Source organism: Solanum stenotomum, chromosome 3 (assembly GCF_019186545.1).
Source record: "Solanum stenotomum isolate F172 chromosome 3, ASM1918654v1, whole genome shotgun sequence".
NCBI lineage: Eukaryota > Viridiplantae > Streptophyta > Magnoliopsida > Solanales > Solanaceae > Solanum > Solanum stenotomum.
In genome coordinates this window covers 15,612,332-15,639,528 of record NC_064284.1, presented here as the reverse complement: position 1 = coordinate 15,639,528, position 27,197 = coordinate 15,612,332, and the positions used below count along the sequence as shown (strand labels likewise).

General features: G+C 34.3%; 3 protein-coding genes and 1 pseudogene across 3 annotated transcripts; all 4 read left to right on the top strand.

The window, feature by feature from the left end:
• Positions 1 to 2,521: 2,521 nt before the first annotated feature.
• On the top strand, positions 2,522 to 7,679 carry LOC125858000 (probable NADH dehydrogenase [ubiquinone] 1 alpha subcomplex subunit 12). Its single transcript, XM_049537657.1, has 5 exons — positions 2,522 to 2,725; positions 3,388 to 3,414; positions 6,157 to 6,248; positions 7,030 to 7,139; positions 7,210 to 7,679. The coding sequence occupies exons 1-5, from the start codon at positions 2,637 to 2,639 to the stop codon at positions 7,366 to 7,368; spliced, it is 477 nt and encodes a 158-aa protein (XP_049393614.1). The 5' UTR covers positions 2,522 to 2,636; the 3' UTR covers positions 7,369 to 7,679.
• A 962-nt stretch (positions 7,680 to 8,641) lies between these two features.
• Positions 8,642 to 17,487, top strand: LOC125857997 (D-xylose-proton symporter-like 2). Its single transcript, XM_049537654.1, has 14 exons — positions 8,642 to 8,792; positions 8,882 to 8,979; positions 9,936 to 10,014; positions 10,736 to 10,795; positions 10,881 to 10,947; positions 11,029 to 11,153; positions 11,606 to 11,707; positions 11,850 to 12,218; positions 12,302 to 12,349; positions 12,440 to 12,502; positions 12,901 to 12,981; positions 13,414 to 13,512; positions 15,405 to 15,542; positions 17,150 to 17,487. The coding sequence occupies exons 1-14, from the start codon at positions 8,742 to 8,744 to the stop codon at positions 17,279 to 17,281; spliced, it is 1,512 nt and encodes a 503-aa protein (XP_049393611.1). The 5' UTR covers positions 8,642 to 8,741; the 3' UTR covers positions 17,282 to 17,487.
• A 1,110-nt stretch (positions 17,488 to 18,597) lies between these two features.
• LOC125858001 (uncharacterized) lies at positions 18,598 to 20,545 on the top strand. The gene is made up of 4 exons (XM_049537658.1): positions 18,598 to 18,821; positions 18,925 to 19,000; positions 19,998 to 20,084; positions 20,187 to 20,545. The coding sequence occupies exons 1-4, from the start codon at positions 18,660 to 18,662 to the stop codon at positions 20,249 to 20,251; spliced, it is 390 nt and encodes a 129-aa protein (XP_049393615.1). The 5' UTR covers positions 18,598 to 18,659; the 3' UTR covers positions 20,252 to 20,545.
• Positions 20,546 to 22,060: 1,515 nt separating this feature from the next.
• LOC125857996 (cytochrome P450 89A2-like) lies at positions 22,061 to 23,994 on the top strand (annotated as a pseudogene).
• Positions 23,995 to 27,197: the final 3,203 nt, after the last annotated feature.

Below are 27,197 nucleotides of genomic sequence, written 5' to 3'. Positions count from 1 at the left end.
CAAGAAGAAGAAGCATATACATCTAATTATGTGTATCTAAATTTCATACGTTATATCCAAAAACATGTATCTCGAATACATAATAAGCATATACATTTAATTATGTGTATCTAAATATGAAATGTAGTTGAAACACATGAATCTATGAACAAATCACGACTGTAGAGTATCTGTCGTATCATTAATATCATTGTGTTGTTAAAAATCATGTATCCAAAATTTAATATATAGTGGATACATATACATGTTCAGATACCTCATTACTAAAAATACAACTCGGATCTTAATTAAGATTACTACTTATTTGATACACATGTTTCAAGGGCTATATCAAAGTAATATTGGTACTACCACATCCATATCACAGTAACCAAAGAAAGTCTTAGAAGAGCACCAGCAAACAAAAACTTTCTACAATATTCCCTTTGATCCTTTTGCACTGTGGTATAACATAATCAAAACTAAGATCCATTTATTTCAGAGACAAACAATCAAGACCCACTATGAATTGAAAGTTTTCTCTGTAGCAGTTACTGTGATTGGAACTCGTGATAAATGAACAATACAAAATGATATTTGGGTTCAGGAGAATTTGTGGTGATGATATATTGAGAAGAAGAGAGTAGATTAACTATTGTTGAAATGAAATTGTAAGGTGAAATTCTTGAATCAAAAAGGAGGAGACATAATTGAGTGATAAACATGGGAGGGGAGAATTAAGAGACAGTGGTTGATTTGGAGTGAAAGAGTTATTTAAGCAGATAATTAATCAATAATAGTTTTAAGGGATGTGGGTATCTAATAGTATTTTCAAATAATATATTAATATATGGTATAAAATACTAAAAGTGGTAATATATGTAATTGTTTAAAAGTAAAGATAATATTAGTATATATTTATTCTATATATAATAAGCCACAATGCCAACTATCATGGTAACTATCTTGTTAGCTTTCAACCAAAAGCTAACAAAATTTTTAGTTACATATTTATTAATTAGTTAAATAATAAATATGTCATTTCTATATATATTTATTACTCATTCCTTTTGAATTTGTTAATCTGATTTTGATCTGACACATAGTTTACGAAAGTAAATTAGATTTTGAGAAAAAACATTAAGTGATATTTGAAGTTGTCCCAGATTTTCAAAAAGACACCTTAACTTTGCGTGCGTCCTATTACCCCACAAAACATTCAAAATCACAATAAATACACATTTTTTACACAATATTTCCACTTCGGACAAAAATATCCTTCGAATGTGCAATTTCTTAAAAACAAAAAGTCGGACCCATTATTGATGTTTTCAAGGATGCTTTGGTAATTTCCTATAATGAATTCGTTTTGTTTCTTTCTTTTAAATTTATTTTACTATACTAAATAATTCTATAAAATATTATGAATCACCATAATTAATTACTTAAATATTTAAAAGATATAAAAATATATAAAAGATTTGATTGATTCTTCAAATTTTACCGGTGACACATAAATTGGGAGAAATGAAATAATATATATTATTTAAAAATTTCTTAGAAAGTACTATAAATTACAGTAATTAACATCTAGAAATATTTTAAAGACAAAAAGAGTTGATTGAATCTCAAAATTTTTTTTAGTACTACATAAATTGAGAAAGAAGAAATGACCTCTATTATTTGAAAACGACGTAAAAGTATTACAAATCATACAATAAGAATTAACAATTTAAAATTTTAAAAGACTTTAATGCTTTATACTTATTCTATTTCCACTTTGGACAAAAATATCCTCCCAATATGCATATTTTTTAAAACAAAAAGTGGGACCCATTATTGATGTATTCAAGGATGCTTTGGTAATTTTCCTATGATGAATTCGCTTTGTTTGTTGTTTAATTTTTTTTAAATAACTGTATCAAATATTATAAATAACAATAATTATTTACTTAAATATTCAAAAGATATAAAAATATGTAAAAGATCTGATTAACTTTTCAAATTTTATTGATGACACATAAATTGGACAAATGAAATAATATATATTATTTGAAAATTACTTAGAAAGTACAATAATTTACAGTAATTAACAATAGAATATTTTAAAGACAAAAAAAATTGATTGAATCTCGAAATTTTATTAGTACCACATAAATTGAGAAAGAAGAAATAACCTTTATTATTTCAAAATTGCGTAAAAGATATTACAAATCATACAAAAATAATTAGCAATTTAGAATATTAAAAGACATAATTTTTTTTTTACCACAGTTAACAATAATTAAAAATTTAAACTATTTTAAATTAATATTAAAGTTTGATTAACTCTTTAATTTTTTCTTTGTCACATAAATTGAAACAAAAAATGATACATATTGGGCCCGTGCTAGCACTGGCTCCGATGTCTAGTAATAGTGATGTATGTCTAATAAGGTAGTTTATCCCTCATAAATTCGGATCTAATTTCGTGAAATTCTCTCATATTCCCGGCCCAAAAATTTGGCCAGCCCAATTGTCTCCAAACGGGTTCGAAGCGAGTCAGTATCTCGGATCTGTAAACCAGACCAACTCACGGGCCCATACTATTTTCATCTCAGTAAGCGAATCTCGGCGTCTGTTTACAGAATTCAGAGAAGGAAGCAGAAGAGAAGAGAATGGCGTCGGTGGTGAGGAGCATTTTCCAGTCGATTAAGGAAAAGGGGATCGGAAATTTCCTCAAGGAGCTCAAACAAGAAGGATACGTGTTGGTTCTCTTACCTTTTATTCATCGGTGTTTGCAAATTGCACTCCGTAAATTTTGAAAATCTGATATGCATCTTTTTTTCAATTTGATTCCGTAATCTTAATCTGAAATTGATAGTTCGTGTCGATTATTCCCATTTAATCTCTTGTTGTAAGCTCAAATTTGAGAATGAAAGGGTTTGAAATCTCTGTTGTTTGGTAATTTGTTGAAAATGATTTCGTTTGGATTTGTTATAACAAGAACAATAAGGTATACATTGAAATGAAACCGATTTTTATATTAGATGGTCTTATGTCTGAACTATTACCTAACCTGAAATGTTTCTGGTAAATGTTTTGGTGTTCTTGATTCATTATTATTGTGCATAACGACAGTCACATGTGATAAAGTTATTATCCTATGTTTTCGGAATAAGGAGCAGTTGTTACTATAACCAGCTTACCCCAACTTAATTCTGCTCTTCAAGTGACCAAAGTAAATTGGATATTATGACTTATTCTAGCATTTTGGGGCATTATCTTTTTGTGACCAAAGTAAACTTGCTTGTTTGGTGCTCCATCACTGTTACTATCAGTTTAAAACATTTACACTTCTTGTTTTTATGTTGTTTAATTAATCTCAAACTCTCAGCTGATTACAACTTCCCTCTTGCATTTTACTAGGAGGTGTCTCGCGGATGGAAATCTTCTGTAAGTACCATTTAGCTCTCTTTCTAATTAAGTGCTGTAAAAAGACCCTTGAAATGATGAATGCATAACTGAATGATTTTATTTGTCAATGTGGGTAAATTAGGGGGTTGACTTGTTTAGCTTTATGAACATGTTCAATTCATGGAGTTTTGGTCCGCACGAGGTCACATAATGAACTTAATTAAAATAAGGTACCAAAACTATTCAGTGGTCTATGGTGTTGTTAGCTATACTTGTTACCATCTATTACTGGTTGAACAATTGAAAAAACTGTTCATTCTGTTTATTTGTTTTTGGTTGCCTGAATTCTGTCTGACTTGAGCTAAGAAGATGATAGTATTAAGTATGGACTGTGGATTTTTTCTCTAAGATTTGTGGCTGTTGAGGGATTGGTCCGTCATGACCTCTTTGTTTGTCCTATTTCTATATGCTGTTCTGGTTGGGTGGTTTAGCACTTTTGGATTCTCTCTCTCTATTGTTGCTGAACTTTTCCATAGTACACATTGCCATACAACTAGACTTTCTCCTCCGTTGTCTGGGGTGTTACCTTCAATGGGTGTTTCCACGTAAATATTGGTGTGGTTTTGTCTAACACTTTAATGTTGTTTGTTGCGTTCATCTGCTTACATTTTTTGAAAATGTTTGGGGGGCAGTGAGAGGGGAGGTAGTTAGTAAAGAGTTTAAAGTTTGATATGTTCAATTTTTTTGTTCATGATTGGCACTCGTATCACGTATGTATGAGCTATAGTTTTTCTTTCAGTTTTCCTAGCAATGTGGTACATTGAGAAGAATAGGAGCACAGTGGCAAAAGGTGGATCCCGGGTTTGAAGTTTACGGGGTCCTACAAAAACTTCAAGTTAATACTAATAATAATAATTGGGTTCACTATCAATTATTTATATATATAAATATACATACAAGAGCTGGGCATAAGCTACTAAATTCACGTGAACTTGTTATGACCCTCTGGATTTGCCCCTGTCAATGACCAAATACTTTTACATGCACATGACTTTAGACCATGATGGGCAACGATCATTACAAGCTCTTTTGCTTGTCTAGCCTCTATAAGTTTTCATCTGTGGCTCTAAATGTCAGTATAGTCTGTGATTGACTGTAGTAGAACTCAGGAAGAAAGTAAAATTAAGAAAAATTGAATTTGGCTGGTTACTCAAGGTTTTTACTCTCAAACACTCCACGGCTACCGACGAGCGTATGCGGTAATGTGCTAAAGAAATCTTGCAATATCAGGAAATAGACTGGAACTAAAACCCCAGTTTTAGATTCAGAACATTTATTTCAAACAGAGCCAAAGGCATCAGAAAAATCCACACCAGTTAAGAGTAGTGCAGAAATTGCTTCTTTTTGGGTAAAAACTTTTGTTCTTTATTATTTGGTGCATTATCTTATAATCCAGGACTGTGGGTTATCTTGGGAGGGATAGACAATCCCCTTTTTAAAATTAATTTTAGGAGAAACCTTTTAGTAGACCTTTGTTGTGCAGTCGAGTTATCTCCACACTCCAGTGATACGTTCCATTTGTCAGAATACTTGACTACATTCATAAACATTTATATCTTCAGAAGAAGATTTCTATAAAAAAATGCTTATCTTAGGAAATAGGTGAAGCTTTCTTTTTTAGAAAGTTAGCCCAGAATGTACATTTTAGGCCTTAGCACCTTTCCTCTTTCTTTTGACTAGTCTTCAGCATCATCTCTTGAAACACATCAAAACCTTTATTGGCTGACAATTGATAGAAGCTATTGAAACTTGACATGGATGTTGAAATCTAATTGCATCAACAACTATAGTCTTCAGAATGATCACATCTGAAGTTGTTGAAAGCCACATGATGCTCTTATGTGCTACGGGCGTGAATTTATTGTTTTGTTGGATGCGTAAGATAGATGCATATGCATACATTTGTATGTGGGATTGTTATTTGTATTCTCAGGATCCAAATCTTGACTATGTTTCTGTTGTTGGTGGCTGTTTTGTCATTTGGTGAGAAAGGAAATAGGAGGGAATCTGGTAAGGAGGTTGTGGAGACCGATCCATTACTGCTAGTTCAGGCTTCCCAAATGGTTCCAAGATTTTACAGTGTAAAATCTCTCTAAATTTGAGACACTAATTTCAACATTGGCCAGCAATGGAATATTAGTGGGAGACAGGGAGGGGATGAAATCCCATGTATTGTCTGCTTTTCCTGGTTTTGATTGTCTTGAGTTTTTGTTATTAATAACCAGTTCCTCTCTGAATAATGACCATATTGAGCTAACATTGGTAGGACAAGGGGTGTGATTCTCAAGTATAATTCTTTTTTTTTCTATATATATATATATATATAAAACTTATTTTGCACTCTTATTTTTATTTGGTATGAGGATGATATACTGATTCGATCCGAGCTCTCAACTTGTTAATGAGGCGTAGCCGTGGTCGTTGTTGTAGCTGAAAATTGCAACTTTCTGACTTCTCCTCACATTAAAAGAAACATCAAAATTAGGGGGAAGATTATTACAATCTCCTTCTTGTTTCCCCTCTTTCGTTTGAATTTTAAGATTTTTCAACTGATTGCTTTCATGTTTACAGAACAGCTGTATAATACATGCCTGAGTAAGACAATATTTTTCCTTAGTAAGGTATTAGTGAGACTATTGAAAGACCTTGCCACATCTTTCTTGTTAAAGCGATTTCTTAAATTTGTCCATCTAAGATACTATTTGTTTCTTGCTGCTTCAGGCAAACCAAGATCCACAACATTGGTGCAACACTTGTTGGTGTGGATAAATTTGGTAACAAATATTATGAGAAGCTAGGCGATACACAATATGGTTGGTACAGCTGCTTCATGCTTTTGTGTGTCTTAATCAGTTTCCCTTGTACATCTCACTTGTCGTTATCTTGTTTAATACTAGTGCCACAAAATGAATCTTCAAGGTTGTGGGTTCCCTTGTGTATCGCCTAAAAGTTGAGGGTTCTATCATTTAGTTGTATAATCTTATGCTCTGATATTTTCCCCTTAAGGTGATCAGAGGAAAGGCTATATGTAGGCACATATAAGAAAGGTTATATTTCCCTTGTTCTAGGTAAAAGAGCAAAGATTTCTTGCTCTTTATTCACTGAGTAGGTTATATTTTCCTTGTTCTATGTAAAAGAGCAAAGGTCTCTTGCTCTTTATTCATGGAGTAGTTGTTGCCGTTGCTGCTTTGTCAAGACTTATACTTTATGGTGACAGAACTTAGTGCGTTTCAATTGATCTGCTTCAGTATGTGTACTCTACTAATCTCTCTTGGTAGAGGATATTAACTTTACTGGTGGCTTATTTGTTTCATTGTGTGAAATAATAGTTTTGGCCTAGTTAAACATGCTTTCTAGGTCGTATTGTGAAGCTTGACTACATTTTCAAATTCTAGAGATATGTTAATCTTGTTTAAGACATTAAATGGATAACCTTAAGGTTAATAGTTTGGAGTCTCATCGCCCTTAATCTCCAAGTATAGTGGAATGCAGTGATGCCTGTAACCCAAATTTGGGAGACCTTAGTGATTTTTTGTTTATTTTATTTTTACGATTGCTCAAGTAAAAGCATTTGTTTTTGACATGATTATGTAGGAAGACACCGGTGGGTGGAGTATGCACAGAAGAATCGTTACAATGCTTCACAAGTTCCAGCAGAATGGCATGGCTGGCTCCATCACGTCACTGATCACACTGGTGATGAAGTAAGTCTTGACAAGTTCTTTTTGATGCATACCCCACCATTTCAGAATTCTTATATAACATGCCATGCAGCTGCTACTGCTGAAACCCAAGAGGTACGGGCTTGAGCACAAGGAGAACTTTTCTGGTGAAGGTGATGCATACATATATCACTCCAAGGGACACACTTTAAATCCTGGACAGAGAGACTGGACTAGGTACCAAACTTGGCAACCCACCAAGAAGGAATAGGTTCCAATTTCTAAAGTGCAGCTGGACAATTATATGGATTTTCTGCCATGCTTCGTTAATAAAAAGTCCTCGTATTGAACCTGTGGTTATAAGCACATGTGTACTATCAAATTTCAGGTCGATACAATTTGCTGTACAATTCTCTTATCTTTGATATGGTTCTCAGGTTTTGAATTGGATCCAAAATGTCGGTATGCATACTTTATTCCATCGCCGGTTTAAAGTGTGATTGTTATTTTTTTGAAACTAAGCTATTCAGTGATATATTATGTTATATCCCATTGGAATTGAAAATGGTGGATCGTGGTGGGAAGACCAAATGCATTGAATTTAAATACCTTGTTCAGTTTCCCCCTTCCCTTTCACAAGATGAATATCGAAGAAATATGAATCTTAAGATGGATTTTCAGTTACGCAATATTCGACAAGTTAATAAGTGATCATATTTAACATTATATACAGTAGTATACAGAGGATGGGCTGCCAGAATCTCGTTCTAGACGTCTGGTGGTGTATATGTGGATTGATACTATATAATATGTGGATTAATACATAAACATGTCTTTTAATTTGCTTCAATTAGAATATATATTTTAATAAAGTAATTTTCCACATTCTATGACAATCTTTTCATGACAAGTATGTATTTCTAGATGAGATTATCGAAAAGACAAAAGAACACTGTTAAATTCTTTTTTTGCTTATATAATTACTATGTATATGAATGCGAATCCATTTTCATCTAGTTGAAGTCGTAATTGATGAACTTTTATTTTTAAAAATAAAATATAAAATTTAGGGTAAGTTTTAAAATTTTAAAAGAATTTAACAAGTATATTTTGGTGTAATAATCACCTTTTTTTTATTTTTAGATTTTAGATGTTGTGTCAAGTTTTTCCCCTTCAAAACTTGATAAATTTATAGACAAATTGAGAAGAAGATATTATGACGTGATCATACCAAAACTCATTATTAGCTAGCATTAATTTAAATGATATCATACAATAAAATTTAAAATAAACATGTATTTAAACTAAAAATACAATACGGAAACAAGTTGTTAATTTTTTTTGGTTAGTTTTCCAGACAAACCGCCATTTCTCACCTAACCATTTCAATTTTCAGCGTAGTTGAAGAAGCGACGTGCTATACTATAGGCCTCTTCTTTGAAATCAGTCTCCTGCTTTCGTCTATATGTATTTTCTTCCTCTTTTTCACCTAACTTTCCCAAAACTAAAACAATAATAATAATAATAATAATAATAATAATAATAATAATAATAATAATAATAATAATAAAAAGAAGAGCAAATACAGTTAGCTTCGACAATACTCTAACCTGTAAGCTTAAATCTTCAATTTGACCTTCTCTAATGGCGACACCCAACGATCCCGAGCAGCTAATTGTTTCATCCATTGACAAGGTAATTTAGTGTTGTCCTGTAATTTGTTTTATCCATTTATTTGGGGGAAAGTGTTTTGGTGCAATTTTGATGATTGTGAATTGGGGCAGGGTGAAAATTCGTCTAGTGAGATCAACATCGTCCGAGAGCCACTTCTAAAAGGCGAACATCATGCTGAGAATTACTCAATACGCTCCGCAGTACTCCCGTGAGTAACTACTAATTGAGTCCATTTTGTAATCTGAGTCATCGAATTTAATCATTTGGTGCTGAAACTGAACATAGTACTAGTTTCCATTTGAAATGTACCAGTAAGATGTGCTTCGAGTAGTTTCTGGAATTGTAAGTCTATTTGTTTGATGAATTGAATGCACTTTGTTTATAGCATGAAATGGGCCCTTCAATGAGCGTATCCGGATTAGTCGGGCTCCAATACAAGTACCAGATACTGAGTGAGCAACCCAAAAAAGTGATAGTAATGATGTGGCATTTTCTTTTCCTAGACCCTACTTGTGGGATTACACGGGGGTGGTTGTTGTTGTTTATAGCATGACAAGATGATATCTTAAGTAAAAACAGTATAGATTTTGGCTCAATAGATTCCTATATCTTAAGTAAAAACAGTATAGATTTTGGCTCAATAGATTCCTATATCTTAGTAAAAACAGTATAGATTTTGGCTCAATAGATTCCTCTATTAAGTTATAGTATATAATTATCTATACAAAAGATGATCTTCTCTTTACAATTTTGAATTCTAAGTGATCTTTTATGTGATTCGGCATGTTTTTATGTGTACTGTTGGAAATATAAATATCCATCTTTATTCCCAGAGATAAATTATTCAGATGATCCACAAAAATAATAAATCGATGTGTTAAGAAGAAAACGAAATGGAGAAATTTCCAGCTTCAATGATTTTTTAGGTATGACATGATAGACTACAAATTCACTTTGGGTTATTGCACTCAATCTGTACATTGCTAGTTGCTTAAGGTTTAGTCTTCCAGAATAAAAAGGAAAAATCAGAAAAGAAAAATATTAGTACTACAATATCCATGGATTTTCTATGTCCTATGCTGATTCACTTAGTAGGATACTTATTATTATTTTTTGATCTTTTAGTTTGAATATATTATGATAAGCTGATGAATGATTTTCCAGTTTTCTGTTCCCCGCCTTTGGAGGACTGCTTTATGGTTATGATATTGGAGCCACATCCTCTGCTACAATTTCCATAGAGGTATCTTGCTTCCTTCGACCTAATAAAGAGTCCTTGTATCGTATCATCAAAAAAAGAAAAATAAAAGAATCCTTGTGTCTCATTACCATGTTTCTAGTGGCTCGACCTTGATTTTATGTCCTCCTAGCTGATGGCATAAGGCTGTTAACAAGAATCTTTATGGATTCTGGACCAACTTAGTACAAAAGGAGAAAGAACTGATATTGGAGGGAACATGGAAGTTTTAGTCTTTGGCCTAGCAAGTAGGAAAAATACCAAACTTGACATTTTTATCTGTCTTTCCAGTTATCACATTTCAATTGTCTAGCTCATGGTAGTTTGTAATATGTTGAAATTACTTTTGATTGAGATCAGGCTTTGAACATCGTGTGCCTCAAGAAGATCTTTGCTCTTACAAAGATGTTGATTGCCATATAAAAATGCGTCCAGTTGAATTGCTTGTTTCTCTTCAATGACAGCTCATAGAAATTTTCTACTGTTTCAAGTTTCTGTAGAAAGGTCATCAAATGTTGCTGATAGTGTACCTTTTAAATGAACTGTTGATTTCATAATATTTGTTTATCACACTTGGTATTGTTATTCATTCTAGCATATAGAGTTATGGTTCTAATGTGTCAAGTTATATTCTGCAGTTGGCTCATTAAATAAAAACAACTTTAACAAGTTAATGCCACTTATATTCTTGATTGACAAAAAAGTTAATGTTGTTTATATTCTGCAGTCAGCTACATTGAGTGGAATTTCTTGGTATGATTTGTCTTCTGTGCAAACTGGTCTTATAGTAAGTGTACCATTTTCTTATGAAATCATATGTGCTTTCTTCTGTCTGAGCATTGGAAAGATCTTAGGTTTGCTGCTTGTGACAGACTAGTGGTTCACTGTATGGTGCTTTAATTGGATCTGCCGTTGCTTTCCAAATTGCTGACTGGCTTGGTTAGTTTTTCTATCCGACTGCAATTGGTGTCACATTTCAAATGTGACTCTTGTGACTGAAACTACTTAACTTATTTGTAGGGAGAAGAAGGGAGTTGATTGTGTCTGCTTTGTTCTACTTTCTTGGAGCTCTGGTAACAGCATTCGCTCCTGTCTATGTTATTCTGGTAATTGGACGCTTGCTGTATGGTGTAGGAATTGGACTGGTAAGATACTGCAATGTCTTTAATCTTTTCTTTCCATTTTACTTATTCTACCGGGGATCTTGTATTTTCACATGTGAATTGTGATGGTGAGTTCTCAGTCACATGAGTCCTTCTACTCCTTCAACTCCTTCCACTTGCTTATATCTCCTTTAAAAGTTGTCTACTGTTTCCCATTTTCTTTCTTCTCTGAGGTGTCTTTCTACTCCCCTGAACTCTGACTGGTGCTTTCACATACATGAACCTCTCACTTCTATCGTTCTCCTGATTACGCTCCTAAACACAGAAATGACCTCTTTTAGCTTCCTTTGTTCTTTCTGCTTTGATTTGACGAGGCATCAATTACATTAAACCATCAAGGTCAAGTGAGGGATTTAACAGTATTAACCTGAAAAATATTTGGAAATCTACTTCTTTTTAAAGACTCAATGTTCAAACTGGTTGCTCCATGGCAGGCAATGCATGCTGCTCCCATGTACATTGCTGAGACGGCTCCTAGCCAGATACGAGGACAACTGATTTCTCTTAAAGAGTTCTTCATAGTTTTTGGGATGCTAGTAAGTACTACATACTTGCCTGGAAATTCTGTTGTCTATATGAACGTTACTGTAGAGGAAGGTGATCTCTAGATCTATATTTCATGGCATCATTATTTGTTGTATAGCATTCTTTTGAATTGTGGAAAGCTGACATTTGTAGGTTGGATATACAGTTGGAAGCCTTCTGATAGAAACTGTTGCTGGTTGGCGATATATGTATGGAGTTAGTGCCCCTTTAGCAGTTATTATGGGAATTGGAATGTGGTGGCTTCCTTCATCACCCAGGTGGATTCTTCTATGTGCTATACAGGGGAAAGGTGAGTTGCAGGGTTTAAGAGAAAAAGCCATATGTTGCTTGTGCCAGCTTAGGGGAGCTGCAATTGGTGATTCGGCATCTTGTCAAGTTGATGACATTCTGTCTGAGCTTTCACAACTAAGCGAAGAAAAAGAGGCGACAATAGGTGAGATGCTGCAAGGAAAATGCTTGAAAGCCCTAACAATTGGTGCTGGACTAATCTTGTTTCAACAGGTAGATATATCTAATAGTTTCATTTCCGTTCCACTTGCAATGATCTAACTGTGCACTCACTTCTTTTGCTTTTCACATGGCAGATAACTGGGCAACCAAGTGTCTTGTATTATGCTGCAAAAATTTTCCAGGTACACTTGCCAAATAGTTGAAGGGTGTTAATGATGTTCTTATATCACTTTCTCTTCTTTGTGCCCTACTAACTTAGTGTACAATGGCAGGATGCGGGATTTTCGGCTGCAGCTGATGCTACAAGAGCTTCAGTTTTCCTTGCACTGTTGAAGGTGGAATCTTGGGGAAGATTGTTTTCTTTCTCTTTCTATTTAACCTTGTTCTTTCCTGGAAAAGAATGAACAAGAAAAGATGTCCACGCAGGTGGTAAAGGGCATATATATTATTATTTTTTGAATTCTTATGGTAATATAAGGCAACAACTTCCTGTGGCGTTAAGTGGATAGGATGCTTGCATTCGAGGTTTGTTCGGAAGATCGTTGCAAAGTTGATTCAGTATTCATTGATACAGAACTAATGATAATAGTCTTAATTTTCCTTTTAACTTGCTTCCTCTGTGGCTCTGTTCTAGTTATCCCATTTGCTTTATGGGATATTGCTGCTAGTTTCAGTTAACTTTTGCTACAGCATTGGAATGATCCTATGTTTCCCTCTTTTTCACCATTTTCAGCTCATTATGACTGCTGTAGCAGTGGTAGTTGTTGATAAGCTTGGGAGGAGGCCTCTGCTTCTTGGAGGTGTGTCTGGGATTGTAAGTAACTATACCCTCTTTTTCATTTTATATGGCAATGTTTGACTGGACAACTAAGTTTTATATGTTAATTTGACTTGTGTATATATATTGTGGTAGTAAAATATAGTATTAAATTAATGGTAACTGGGTTGAGAAAACATTACTGAGTTTAAAAATAGTTAACTGTATTTGAATTCTAGAAAGTTATGAAAGTTGTATTATGTGATATGGTCAATGCATTGTTGTCAAACATGCTGTAGCATCCCAAAATGAAAAGTATCATGTAAATTGGAATGGAGTGAGTATTAATTTATAAATTTATGGTTTCAGAATTCCTAGTATGGTGGATTTGACATGTTTAATCTTAGATAACTTACTTCCAAAGAAGCAACTTCATAACAATCAATGTTAATTTTTCTGAAGCTCCCACTAATCATGTATTTTCTGCAGGCAATGTCACTTTTCCTCCTGGGATCATATTACACTTTCCTTGGTGATGTTCCAGCTGTGGCTGTTACTGCTCTGCTACTGTATGTTGGCTGTTACCAGGTAATTCAAGTTTTGTTTCATTCAATATTTGTGCTTGAAAGTACTACAATAGACTTGTCTGAGTGAGTGTAACTTTTGGCTATACAGTACAAATAACATCATGATTTTTGTGCACATTTTATTTTTTTGAGGAAGATAAAATTGAAGTTCAACTTTGCACAAATTTTATTAGATGCAGTAATTCTAGATTTTTTCTTTTTTTTGAAGAGTAAGCAACGACCTTTGCTCATCTTTTACCCCACTGGTATGATGGAAATTATTTATTTGGACGTTGTGAATGTTCATCACCTGAAACTTTCAGCAGACTTTGAAATAGTCTAATCTTATTGGTAATTAGGTTGAAATGGTTTGTTGAGATTAGATGTTTCTTTCTTCTTTTCAGTGATCTTCCACTAGCAGAACTTTTCTTTGAGAAGGTAACAAAATCTGTATATAAATCATCGGACAAAAAATGAGAGTGTTACATCCGAGGATCCAGACAAAAGCAGAAACTAAAGATCAACTCTTGCTCTTCTTACAAGGAACCTAGAATGTCAATAATTAAAACTGGATCGTTTATATGTTCTGACTTACACCAAAAGCAAAACAGAAGAATATAATTCATTTTTGATTCTTTGCAAGGGGTTGCTTGTATCTTCAAAACACCTCGAGTTCTCTCCTTCCATTTTGTCCACCAAATTGTTGCTGAGACAATTTTCCATCTGTCTTTGTTTGTGCTGCATTTACCCTCTGTGCTCCATCTTGTCAAGACTTCAGAGGTTCTTCTTGGCATTTCCCACCTGATACCTCTGAGGTTAATAAAACCGATCCCATAACTGGCCGGTCACTTCGCAGTATAGAAACAAAAGTCTAAATATCTCTGCATTTTGTCCACATAAATAGCATCTTGAACAAAGTTGAAATCCCCTATATCTTAGATAATCCTGAGTAAGAATAACTTCCCTCAAAACCAACCAAGTGAAACATGCCACTTTGTATGGTACCTTTGCTTCCCATATAAGTTTCCACCGCAAGTAACTGATCTGTGATCCCTCTTGATTCAGGCCTTTGTATGCAGAGCTCACTGTGTAAACCCCTTTACTATGTCTTTTCCATGTGAGTGTGTCTTCTCCTTCCTGCAGTCCCTTGCACTGTTCCCTTATTCTAGCAGAGGTTATGAAAAGGAAAAAGGTAGGAGACCATTTTATGACCATTAGGCACCATTGTTTTGCAGATCATGAAATTAGATCATAGATCTGTAGAAGAAAAAAGTATCTAAAAGTTAATTACTAAGGTACTAGAAAGTATTTTTTAATCCACTATTGCCTTGCGTAAGAATTATGCTATAGAATTAAAAGGAAACTTGGGGCTTTGTAGAGTATGTTTCAAAAGCATCAAGTCTCCCACAAAACTCTCGTGCTAGTCTTATGTCTATCCATTGAAATTATGATAATTCTTTCCTATTGTTAATCTACTATGTATATGTCTATGCCCAAAAAGTCAAGAACATTTGGGACAAAGAATTTGAAAGACTTGTTCCATTCTTTTCTAAGGTATTAGTTTGTAACAGGGTGAACCCCAAAACAGTAGTACTTTCTGGTTTGTTCCAAAGAAGTGAGGTTGTGGACATATTCTACTTTGGTGTATTGATTGTACCAAGATAACATCTGCAATTCTTTCTGTGATTCGTGTGTGCTATTTTAGATTTTAGAAAAAAATAGTACGATATTCTGGCCTATGGTTTTGTAATCGATCCTCTTGCCTTTTATCATGAGTTATTTTGTTTAACTATAAGATTCCTTGAGCCACAAAAGAAAGAAAGAAGCCACAGCATCTCTATCCAGCTTGTTTTGGTTTTTGAAGCTTGACCAAGTACTGCATTGCTCTTAACTTCTTGAAGTCATCTTTTGCAGTTATCATTTGGTCCAATTGGTTGGTTGATGATCTCAGAGATCTTTCCCTTGCGCGTTAGAGGGCGAGGGTTGAGTCTTACAGTTCTTGTGAATTTCGGTGCAAATGCACTAGTGGCATTTGCATTTTCTCCTCTTCAGGTACTGAAAACTCTTTAATACTCTGGAATTTCTAAATAATATTTTTGCACTTGCTCTGTTAAAGAATTCCCTTAAAAGCAACTTTGAGGCATGTTATTGTGATTTGTGAAGGTTAGTCTGTTGTCTATTCATTCGATGAGTTTTTTTAATTTTCATTTTAAGCCTAATCTTGAAAAGATAAAAGATGAAAAGGATAGAGGGTGAAATCAGATACTTGAAATTGGTTCTCCTAGAAAGTCATGATATATTCCTTTTACCATACAGAACTAAATAGTATCCATTAAGATGCATCTCTTTTGCCTGTCACACAAGTTTGGATTTTTTTGTTCCAACCTGGAGTATCTTCAAGCTTGTTATGTACTTGAATGTGCAGATGTTGTACATCTTTAGTTCTAATAGATTATATCTTAATAGTAAATTTGAATATTTGACAATGTATTCCGTGCAATTAATGGAAGATAAAAGGAGGATAGTGAGTCTATTAGGTGCTAATACTGGCGAAGTCTTGTTGTCAGAGTACATCTGCTGCTTATTAGAATCCGCCTGCATTAGTGGTTGAGCTTTCGAAATCAAATCACTTGTCTCTTCAATTTTGGAATCTCACTCCAAGAATACTAAAAGTGAGTGCCAGTCACAATATATTGATTAATCATAATACCTTATTCCAGAACTAATAGGGGTAGGGTACATACTTCATCTATTTTGCTCTATCTGGACACAGTTCACCTCAATACTAAATGGGGTTATTAAAGCTAGATGCTCTCTTACTCTTACACTTGTCCCTGCACTAACATTCAGGTCTAAAATGACTTCTGAGTCGTGACAAACATCAGAAGTAATTAAATGTACGAGTACCCATCATGATACAACAACATACCCAGTGTAATCCCATAAGTGGGGTCTGGGGAGGTAGAGTACCCATCATGATACTTAGATTAAATTAAGATTTCAGTTACAGTATTGGATCTTTCCAGAAGTATTAAATTAGAACGGAGGATAATTTCTTTTATTTGTTAGACTGAAGATTGAAGACATAATTGACACCTCATGCAAGCATGGTTATGATTGTTAATGGATAAAATTATAAGGTTTTCCGATGTGAAGTATAATTGTACAAGATTGTTTGGTCTAGCGCCCAAATTGTTGATTGCTTTGGAGACACCTTCTTTTAAATGGCTCCATGATAAATTGGCCATAGGTGATGCAATTTCTTCGTATGAGTTTATATCATCTAGAACTGGTGATGTAATTGGTCCATACAACTTTATGTCATCTGGAAGTCGTTCATCTTAGTTGACAAGGTATTGGTGGACTATGTTGCTTGATCTCTCCAAAAATATTACCGCCCCTGTGTTGGAGCTTAGAAAAATGCATTACTGAATGATCTGACACACAGCCGGAGATTTTTGAAGAGTCCAAACAACATCACTGATGGATTATGCATTCAAGGCTATTCTCTCTTGGGTCCCCACCCTTTTTCCAACTTATGTTTATTTTAGTGGCATTATTTGGCTTAAAAATGGGTGTCATCTAAGAAAATCAATTACGAGTCAGAATTAACAAATATGCCTTTGAGAAATTATATTTTTGGTTACTCCTAATTGCAGGACTTACTGGGGGCCGGAACTGTATTTTTCATCTTTGGTGGCATAGCTGTTTTGTCTCTTGTATTCATCTTCTTCATCATACCAGAGACAAAGGGGCTCACTTTGGAAGAGATTGAAGCCAAATATCTCTAGAACTCACATCTTACTTCTTCTCCATCTCTCGGGCAATAGAAAGTACGGCTATCACCCTTGGACAAGTTTGTTTTTCATACTTGAATGTCTCCTTGTCAGAATTCTTGAGGCAACCAAGTTGGTCTGCAACTGTTCTCTCGTAACACCAGTATGCGAAATCGAGGGCTGGTGATTAGCCTAGTTGTGTAATCGTGTGTATTATGTCATCAGCAGTGGATCATTACTTTGTACAAAAGGAAAAAATGGAAAGAATAGTGTTCCAGTTCGTTGTTTAACTTGATTCTTTCCTTCAGGGACACTATTTTAGCACAGTATACTTTCTCGAATGCCAGTATTGTTAGTATCCTTTTCTCTATTGTTGTTGTGATCATTACCATTCATAAATTGGTTATCTATCTACTGGTGGGCTACGTTTTTTTTTTTTTTTTTGCGTATTAGTATTTAATAAAGATGTACAATGAATCCAAAAATATTACTAAGTGGTATTATTATGCTTTTTTTTTCTCTTGGATTGGTGAATTTTTGTTTAGAAAAAGATCATAATTCCAATGAACTAAAGCAAAAATGGTCAAACAAAATGGATTACTTTACTTTTTAGCTGCGGGAGTATCATTTCGACCAAAACAGGTGCCGCTGGGAATGCCACACTGAATAATAAAACTAGTCCATATCTATATTTTCCTTTCTTGACCCAAAAAAAAACATGTTTCGTTTGCGCACAAGAAAATGATTTCAGATTTTATTGCAACTGTTCCATTTATTTGACATACCTCTATACCTATATTAATTTGATTTGATACACATTATTAAAACAGATTTAATTCCATCACAGATTACTGTTAAACTATTTAAACTTGAATATTGAGAAAATTTCAAAGTTATTTATTATTTGTACCAAAAGAATAATGTTATATTAACAAGCCAAAAACAAAGAGAAAAATGTCTGAAATATATCTGAATTTTGATCGAAATTTCTGTAATAATTTCAAACTTTGGGCAGGACTTATTACCCAGCACTATTTTCAATAGTGTATTTAAAAGATATATAAGTGTCTAACTGGACAAGTTACTATTTATAATGATGCAATATTTATGATTTCCAGATGGACACCTATATATATTTAAAATACATTATTAAATAGTGCAGGGTACTAGGTCCTGTTTGGGATTGTTACACAATTTTGATCAAAATTTGAATATATTTCCAACCCTTTTCCCTTAAATAAATAGAACGGGGCGTGTGGACCGGGTTCGGTACATTTAACACTAAACCGGGGGTTCAACCTAAAGCGGCGGCCTACACGTATAAAGTGGCAGAGAGAAACTAAACTAGGGTTTCAGAAGAAAAAGTATCGAAGGTGAAGGCAAATTGGGGATAATGGCGAAATTTAATGAGGTGCAGAAGAAGAGAAGGGCAATAATCTCAGAGAGCAAGAGAGCAAAACATGGAGACCCAAATACCCGTAAGCTTAAGCAGAAGGCTCAACCTCTTGCCATCTCCGGGAAGCGTAAACGCAAGCTCTTCAAGAAATGGCGCAGGGTCTGTAATCATTGATCAATATTAATTCCTTTTCATCTTTTTATTGAATTTTTTACGTGTATTTTGAATTTGTGATTTGAGGGTGTTGATTGATGTGAAACAGGACCAAAAAGAGGCTATTGAAAAGGGCGTGATAACAATGGAGGATGTGGAGATGGCTGTGGCTGATGCTGCTGAAGGTATGTTAGTTACCGTTGTAGCTGTTTCTACGGACCTAGTGTTTAAGTTAGGGGTTTGAACGTTGAACTCCAGCATTTTTGCTTATGATCTTGTGTATGTGTGAGAGAGAAATCCATTAGAATTAAATTAACTGAAATCTCTGTTTCAAGGTGTTATGTTATTTGATTCTCGAACTAGTGGCGTAACTGTGAATTTATCTAAGTGGATTCATACTAGAATGACATAGTTGGGATTGAACTTGTGACCTAAAAGCAACTTTTGTATGCCCTTTATTACTATGTTACAATTTTTCCTTATGGCGATGGGATTCATCAGTTTATATATAACCTTCGGGGTTGCCCAGTGGTAAGTGGTTTGGCTTGGGACTTCCATATTGGAGAAGTTCGAAAACAAGGGGTTTGCCTTCTGGGTCGAGCTTGTTGTACCGGGCTTGCCTAGTGCGGGTTACCTCCCCTATGTGGTTTGCGAGCTATTGCATAGGAACGAGTTTTTTACCTTGTGCGCACCTGAGGGGTAACTGCTGCGGGTTTTCCTTGTCATAAGAAAAAGGTTTGATTTTTATCCCATTTGCGCATTATAATCTTTTAAAGAACGAGATTTAATCTCTCTTATGAGCTCCGTCCCTGGCTCGAGCTACTTAGAATTCATAGTCTAGTGAATCTACGTCTTGGATTTGATTTGATCTAGGCTAGAGTGCTATAATGTTGATCCTAAATCCTAATCAATTTCCTAGATAGAGCTGAGATTGCTGGTTCAGTAAGTAGAAAGGCTCATCTTTTTGTTGATTTGCTGCTTGTGCTTACGAGTGGAGTCATTGCTTCCTATGATGAATATATGTTACTTGTATCTATGTGATATGCTAAAAGTTTTGGTGTTTTGGGTAGTTGCTATATCTGCTCTACTTTCTGTTTGTTCCTTCTCTCTTTTCCTTATGCACATGGTAGAGAGGATGTCTGTTCTATGTCAAACTGATTGACATTTTCCTATTTGCTTCAGGCAAAATTCAAGACTCCAATAAAGCTCCTGTTAAATTTCCGATGAAAAAGAGCTCAAAACTTAAAATGAAGCAACTGAAGAAGAAAGGCAAGTTACACTAGGATTGCTATATTTTATCTATCATTCCTGATGTATTAAGGATTCTTCGTTGATTTTGCTTATTGATGGTTACAAACGCACGTGTTACAGGAAAGAGCAAAAGGAAATCTGATAAGCGAGCTACAGCATCTTCCACAGATGCAATGATGGAGTAAGAATAGCAAGAAGGGCATTAGAATCATTTGGTTGACTGCTTGATGGACAATGTCTATCTTTCTTCTTCTGTCCCAGCGTCCTTGAAAGTTAACAATGGCTTGTAATCTACTTTTGTATTGTCTCGCTACTAAAAAGGAGAGGTGGGTTCTTGTAGTTTCTTTTTGTTAGTGATTATATGTTAAGTATCATGCAATTTTGTGGATAGGATTAATTTTCTCTATTATAGATGTTCTGAAACAAGAGCTCGATAACTCGTGAAGAACAAGTTTGAATTAGTTATAAAAGTTAGGTTTTCAATGTTTTCTTATGCTTTTGTGTTTTGGGGATCTTTTGGTATTTGCATTAGAATGTTGTGTCAAAATCTCAGTTTTAAAGAATGAAGCTTTAGAAAACACTTACTAGTTCCAAAAAAATTGATGAGGATGATGATCCAGATGGTGTTTGACTTCTTTTGAAGTGTGCATTTTGCTAATTAGATTGGACAGTCATTGTAATTCCTTCAACAAGAGTATAGAGAATTATCTCAGTGGTCGTTTGGTTGTTGGTTGGGAAGGAAATTATTATTCATGTAGTAAAATTAGTATAATTAAGATAAGGAAATTATTCATATATTAAAGGGAAAAAGGACAAATATAACCTCGAATTATCGTAAATGATATGCAGATATTTTTTGTCATACTTTTGGGAAATTGGTGCTTCCGCCATCCAAAAACTAGAGCATAAATACCTTTTATACTAATGGACATACACGTGTCATAATCTTATCCACCGATCCAACATTTATTAAATAACGGATCGATGGATAAGATTGTGGCACGTGTCCCTATTTAGTCTTCCGTTAGAGTGAAGGGCATATATGCTCTAGTTTTTGGACGGTAGGGGCACCTATGTTCCAAAAGTATGACAGAGGGTATTATTTACATACAATTTACGATACTTTAGTGGTATATTGTCCTTTTACACTATATTATAATTAGTATAATTAATATCATGTTTGAGTTGCTTTCTATAAAATTTAGAAGGATAGAAGATGAATTCATTATAGATTGTATATAAATAAAATATTAAAATATATTTATGATAAGCATTTAAATTCTTCTAATATAATATAATCCGCCCCAACGTGCAAATTTAACACAAAAAATTCACAAACTTCAGCATTTCAGCACCAAAAAAAGAATCACATATTCCCGCGTATAATTTGACGTGAATTATTAGTTTCGTTTCTAAACTATTGATAGTTTTGAAAACACCTTTCTGTTTGACTAACTTAACTTAGATACAATCTCAATATGCAATATGACATAGCAAATGATCTCAAACTCTTGTAAAAGTATGAGATTGTTAATAAAAAGTCGAAAGTCGAGAGAAGTGTTGATTGCGAGAATTTAAGGATTATCTAAGTTCAACTAATCAAATAATTTTTTTTTTTTAACTGTCAGTAATTCAAAAATAAAATTAATAATTCATGACAACTTCTCTTTATTTTATACTACCATAAACGCAATCAGGAGTAAACTTATTAACTATCCGTTGGATCCATGTTAAGAGGTGACTTTCGTTGCAGGGTGAATTGTGTTTGATTAGTCTATTCTTCTTTGTTGCCTGCGCTTGCAGTATATGCACCCTACCCATGCATGCAAAACTAATAAAAGGATTAAAATAATCATCTCTTCGTTTTCAAAATATATATTTTGGGTAACTTTTTAATTTTGATTTTCAACGTCACATTATTAAAATCACAAAAACAAAAACAGATTCAAATTTCAGCTTGATCGGAAGGAAGAAAGAAAAAAAAAAATACACTAATGGAAAGCTGGTTTATGATCGTCGTCAGAGGCGTATGCAGGAGGGGGTCACAAGGTTCACGTGAACCCATGCTCCCTTCCCGAAATCATATATAGTAGCGTTATATTTTTAAATTTTTTGTTAAATAAAAATGTGTGAACCCACACTCGAAATATCATATAATACGATGATGATTGGGTGAACCTCACAGTGAGGTTAGAAATTTGACTTTTATATCTATCTTGTTTTATTTTTCTTTCTAAAATTGGATAACACATCCCTAAGTGGTTATTGATAGTACTTTTGACGTTTTAATTAATTAAATATTTCAATTTTGGACCTATAATTTTAAAATTTTAACTATTTTCAATGATAAGAACCTATATGTCAAACCAATTAGATCTACATTCTCATAATAGTGCACTCATCATCCTGCCATCCTGGATACGCTTCTGATCGTCGTTACTATCTGTGTCGCTTTCTTTCTGAAATTCCTATTTAATACTACTATTTTCGTTTCCCCTAATTCCAATTCCAAAAAGAAACTCCCGCCGGGACCCTACATTTTTCCGGTGATCGGCAACTTATTATGGTCCACCGCCAAAGTGGAACCCATACTCCGTGACCTTAAGGATAAGTATGGTCCTCTCAATATTGGTTCTAGTCCCACCATATACATTGCCAGTCACTCCTTAACCTAGCAAGCTTTAATCCAGCAAGGCTCTGTTTTCTCCGACCGGCCAACGGCTGGCAACGCCGTCAGTAGTAACAACCGCATCGCCTCCGCCTCTTACGGCCCTATATGGCGTCTTCTCCGTCGAAACTTGACTTCAGAAATACTCAACCCTTGTCGCATCAAGTCCTATTCCAAGGCCAGGTCGTGGGTGCTGGGTATCCTCCTTCAGCAACTCCGTCACGCCGCCCAAGTCGATTCTGTGAAGTTAATTGATCATTTTCAGTATGCTATGTTCTGTCTTCTTGTATTGATGTGTTTTGGGGATAAACTTGAGGAAGCTGAAATTAAAAAAATTGATAATATGCAGCGCAATTTGATCCTGGGTTACCGACGATACAATTATATACTCAAATTGTTTCCTAGAGTTGGAAAAATAATATTTAGAAATCGGTGGAACAAACTCATTGAACTACAACGAGAGCAAGGGAATATCATTAGTCCTTTGATTGAAGCTGCACGAAGCAGAGCCAAAGAACAAAAGGCGGAGCACGGTGATGAATTAGTAGTGGCTTATGTGGATACATTGTTGAATTTGGAGTTGCCAGAGGAAAACAGGAAACTCAATGTTGGAGAAATCGTACCTCTCTGCAGTGAATTTCTAAGCGCCGGAACTGATACGACGTCTACTGCCTTACAGTGGGTTATGGCCAACTTGGTAAAAAACCCTTCCATTCAGGAAAAACTATACAGAGAAATTGCGAGTGTAGTGGGAGAAAAACAGAGCAAGTTAACAATTGAAGAGGAAGATTTGCAGAAAATGCCCTACTTGAAAGCAGTGATATTAGAAGGTCTTAGACGACACCTACCCGGTCACTTTGTGCTTGTACACTCAGTGACGGAGGAAGTTGAATTGGACGGCTACGTCATGTCACCATCAATTTCATGGTTGCAGAGATGGGTTTAGACCCAAATGTGTGGGAGGATCCGATGGAGTTTAGGCCAGAGAGGTTCTTAGTGGAAGGATCAGCTGCAGGCAATTTTGATATAACAGGACGTAGAGAGATTAAGATGATGCCATTCGGGGCAGGGAGGAGAATGTGTCCCGCCTATGCATTGGCCATGCTTCACTTGGAATACTTTATCGCTAATTTGGTTTGGCATTTCCAATGGAATCCCGTCGAAGGAGATGATGTTGATCTCACGGAGAAGGTAGATATCGCCGTTATGATGAAGAATCCACTACAAGCTTGTATTTGCCCTTGAGTTAACTCTCTTTGAATTTGGTAATTGCTTTTTTTTGTTTCTATACTTCTCCATCTCGAGGTAGTTGTAAGATTAATGTACACTCTACCTTTTCTTTTCTGGAGGACCTATTTAATGGGTATGTTGTTGTTTATTGATGGACTTTTCTCCCACCAAGTTGGAGGAGAAATGATGAATAATGCTTTGTTGCAATATAAGCTTGTTTGAATGGTTGTATTATTATTTTAAGGCTTAAGTCATTGTCAGACACTTAAAGTTGTCCGCATAATTCACTTAGACACTTAAAATGAGGCTTGTACCTATTGAACATCTCTACCCTTTCAAATTTGAATCAATTAAACATTTTTTGCCTACATGGCATTTTAAGTGTGATGCACGGACAAAGAGCGCGTGAAAGCAACTAATTAGACTTTTTAAAATAAAAAATCCCTTTCTTCTTCCTTGTGATTGCTGCCATTACTCCTTCACCTTACCACCAAGCAGCAACCACCGTCGCCACCGCAATCTCGCACCAGTAACTTTCTTCTTCCTCTTCTTTGCTTTTTATCCAACCATCATTATCATTGTAGTTTTTCATATTTTTCATTATCACCGTCATTATATCCATTTCTTCCTGTTCGGCACCTCTTCCATTAACGCCACTGCTTGTTCTCTTTTTTTTCTTCAAATATAGAATCGATTCAAATTTTATTTCCTTTTTTTTATTTTTTAATCTTTGTCATATTGTTGATTTATGGAAGCAAACAAACTTACAAATTTATAACTTAATCTTACTTTGGAAAACTTATGGCGGGGCAAAAGAAACTCGAAAGGCTTATTCGAATCCTGTCGGTTGGTGACGATGAGTTTTTCACTCATACAAGGCTACTCCTCGCCGGAGAAAGAAGACCAAGAATAAGAACCCCAGTACGACACTGACGACGACGGAGATGGTGAAATTCCACAGAATTGTTACAAACCTTTTTTAGCCCTAACCCTTCTTCTTTCGAGTTCTCGTCTGCCATTGATGCTTTTTTCGAAGTAAAATTCTCTAATTTACTTTTCTTTTTTCAATTAATGCAGAAAAATAATAATCTAAAAGGATAGGGCAATAAGAAAGTTATATCCTCTTTTCATGTTAATATGTGAAGTACAGTTTGAATCATTCATGCTTAAAATTATTGGAGATTTCACGGTCGCCGGAGTTTTTAAACAATGTTAAAGAGTTGGAATGGACAGCGATATGGTGGTGGAATAGCAGGGGAAGGGTTTGGGTGGTGGGTTAGTCGGTTGGGATTACAGATTATTTTTAATTTTTTTTAATAGTAAGTGATTTTCTTTTTCCTTCACATTATAATACATTTTAAAATATTTTTTTAAAACTCAAATAACACATGTCATTATTTAATTTGTCAAATTGCCACGTCATCGCGAGTGTATTTCACTCATTTTATACTTTTAGCTAATGATCCAAAAAATGTTCAAANTGTTGTTTATTGATGGACTTTTCTCCCACCAAGTTGGAGGAGAAATGATGAATAATGCCTTGTTGCAATATAAGCTTGTTTGAATGGTTGTATTATTATTTTAAATATAATATTTAGTTTTGTATTGTTAAATTTATTATCATATAACGTTAGCTTTTTTTTTAATTTTATGTATGATTTGATATGATTGCGTTATTTTTTTTTTCCTTTCCATTTTGCCTTTGCTTATTTTGATAATCTAACTTTATATTTTATCCCATCTTTTTTATATCGAAGAAGGACCTAAAATACTCAAATATAGCTTGTTACAATATTGTGTAGATTGCTGATGTGTAATATTGTAAACGTTAAAAAATGATAGCATCTATTTAAGTATTATAAATAATATAATACTGATGCAGTATTTTCAAGGCTAGATTTTGGCAGTATGATCCCATATTTGGAGCTCTCAAAGCTCATACCTCAAAAGAGTCCCACCATTTTCTTAATTTCTACCGCTAGCGAAACATTGCTAGTCTCCCAAAACTTTTCCCAAATTTTGCCTTTTTCTTAAAATTTTCTCAAATAATACATAAACAATATCTTTAACTTGCTTCATCTTGTGTCTAGTTCTTCAATTTTGGGTGTGCACAAGTAGATACTTAAACTTATATAGAATTGAACAAGTAGACACACACGTCCTATAAAAGTTGATGGCGAAAGAACCAAAAACAAAGTTACTTCTAGAACATATACGAGCTCGTAGTGGATTCTTCATCACAATGGTAAATTCTTGCTTCTCAGTAAGATTAACATCATCTCCGTCCACAGAATTCAATTGACAATGCCAATCAATTAATTAGCCACAAAGTATTCCAAGTGAAAAGACGTGTTTGATTTAATTTGGGTTGATTTATTTAATCAAAATTCAACAAAATAAATTTAGTCGTTTTTAATTTTTTTTTCTCAAATCAAATCAAATGTGCACTAAAAAACCCACAGAGTTCACAGAAAAGTGTGCCAATTTCTAATTTATTCTTAAAGCAACTTACTGATCATTAGAACTACACAACAACACATTTATGAAAGATCAATGAGAGTCTTGATGAATTTACCCTTTGTGGCTCCAAATTCCACGCATTTTATTTCCTTCAACAAAAGTACAGCCCAATGAGGATGAACTTATGGATCGTTTGGTAGCTGGTTAATTAGAGTTATGCATATATAGTGTATTATTAATGTAAGGATTAATTATGAGTGAATTTATGTATTATTTTATGCATGTATTAGTTATGTAGTAAATAGTTATACTTGTATTAGTAACTATTCCATCTTCTATTCTACATAATAATACTATGCGGGTTTTTAAATTGTCAACCAAATGTTGAATTAATTTTAGTGAAAACTATCTAACTAGACATACATCCCTACCATATATGCTAAATTTACCTCTACTTTTAAACAATTACATATATTACCACTTTTAATATTTTATACCATATAATTTAAAAGATACCATTAGATAAACAAATCCCTTAAACCTAAGATTTATTAAACACCAAAATTAATGGTCCAATTGCAATTAATAATTTTTCTCTCTCATCAATTGTTTTCCTCTACTCCAACAATATCTCTAATCCCTCAGGTCCTCCACCATTTCTCTCTCATCCTTCCTCCTCTTAATATCAAAAATTGATTCTTGCTCATCTTTCGGCGAAACTATTAAGTAAAAGAGGCTAAACTTTTTCTCTCTTATTCCGGCGAAACTGTGGG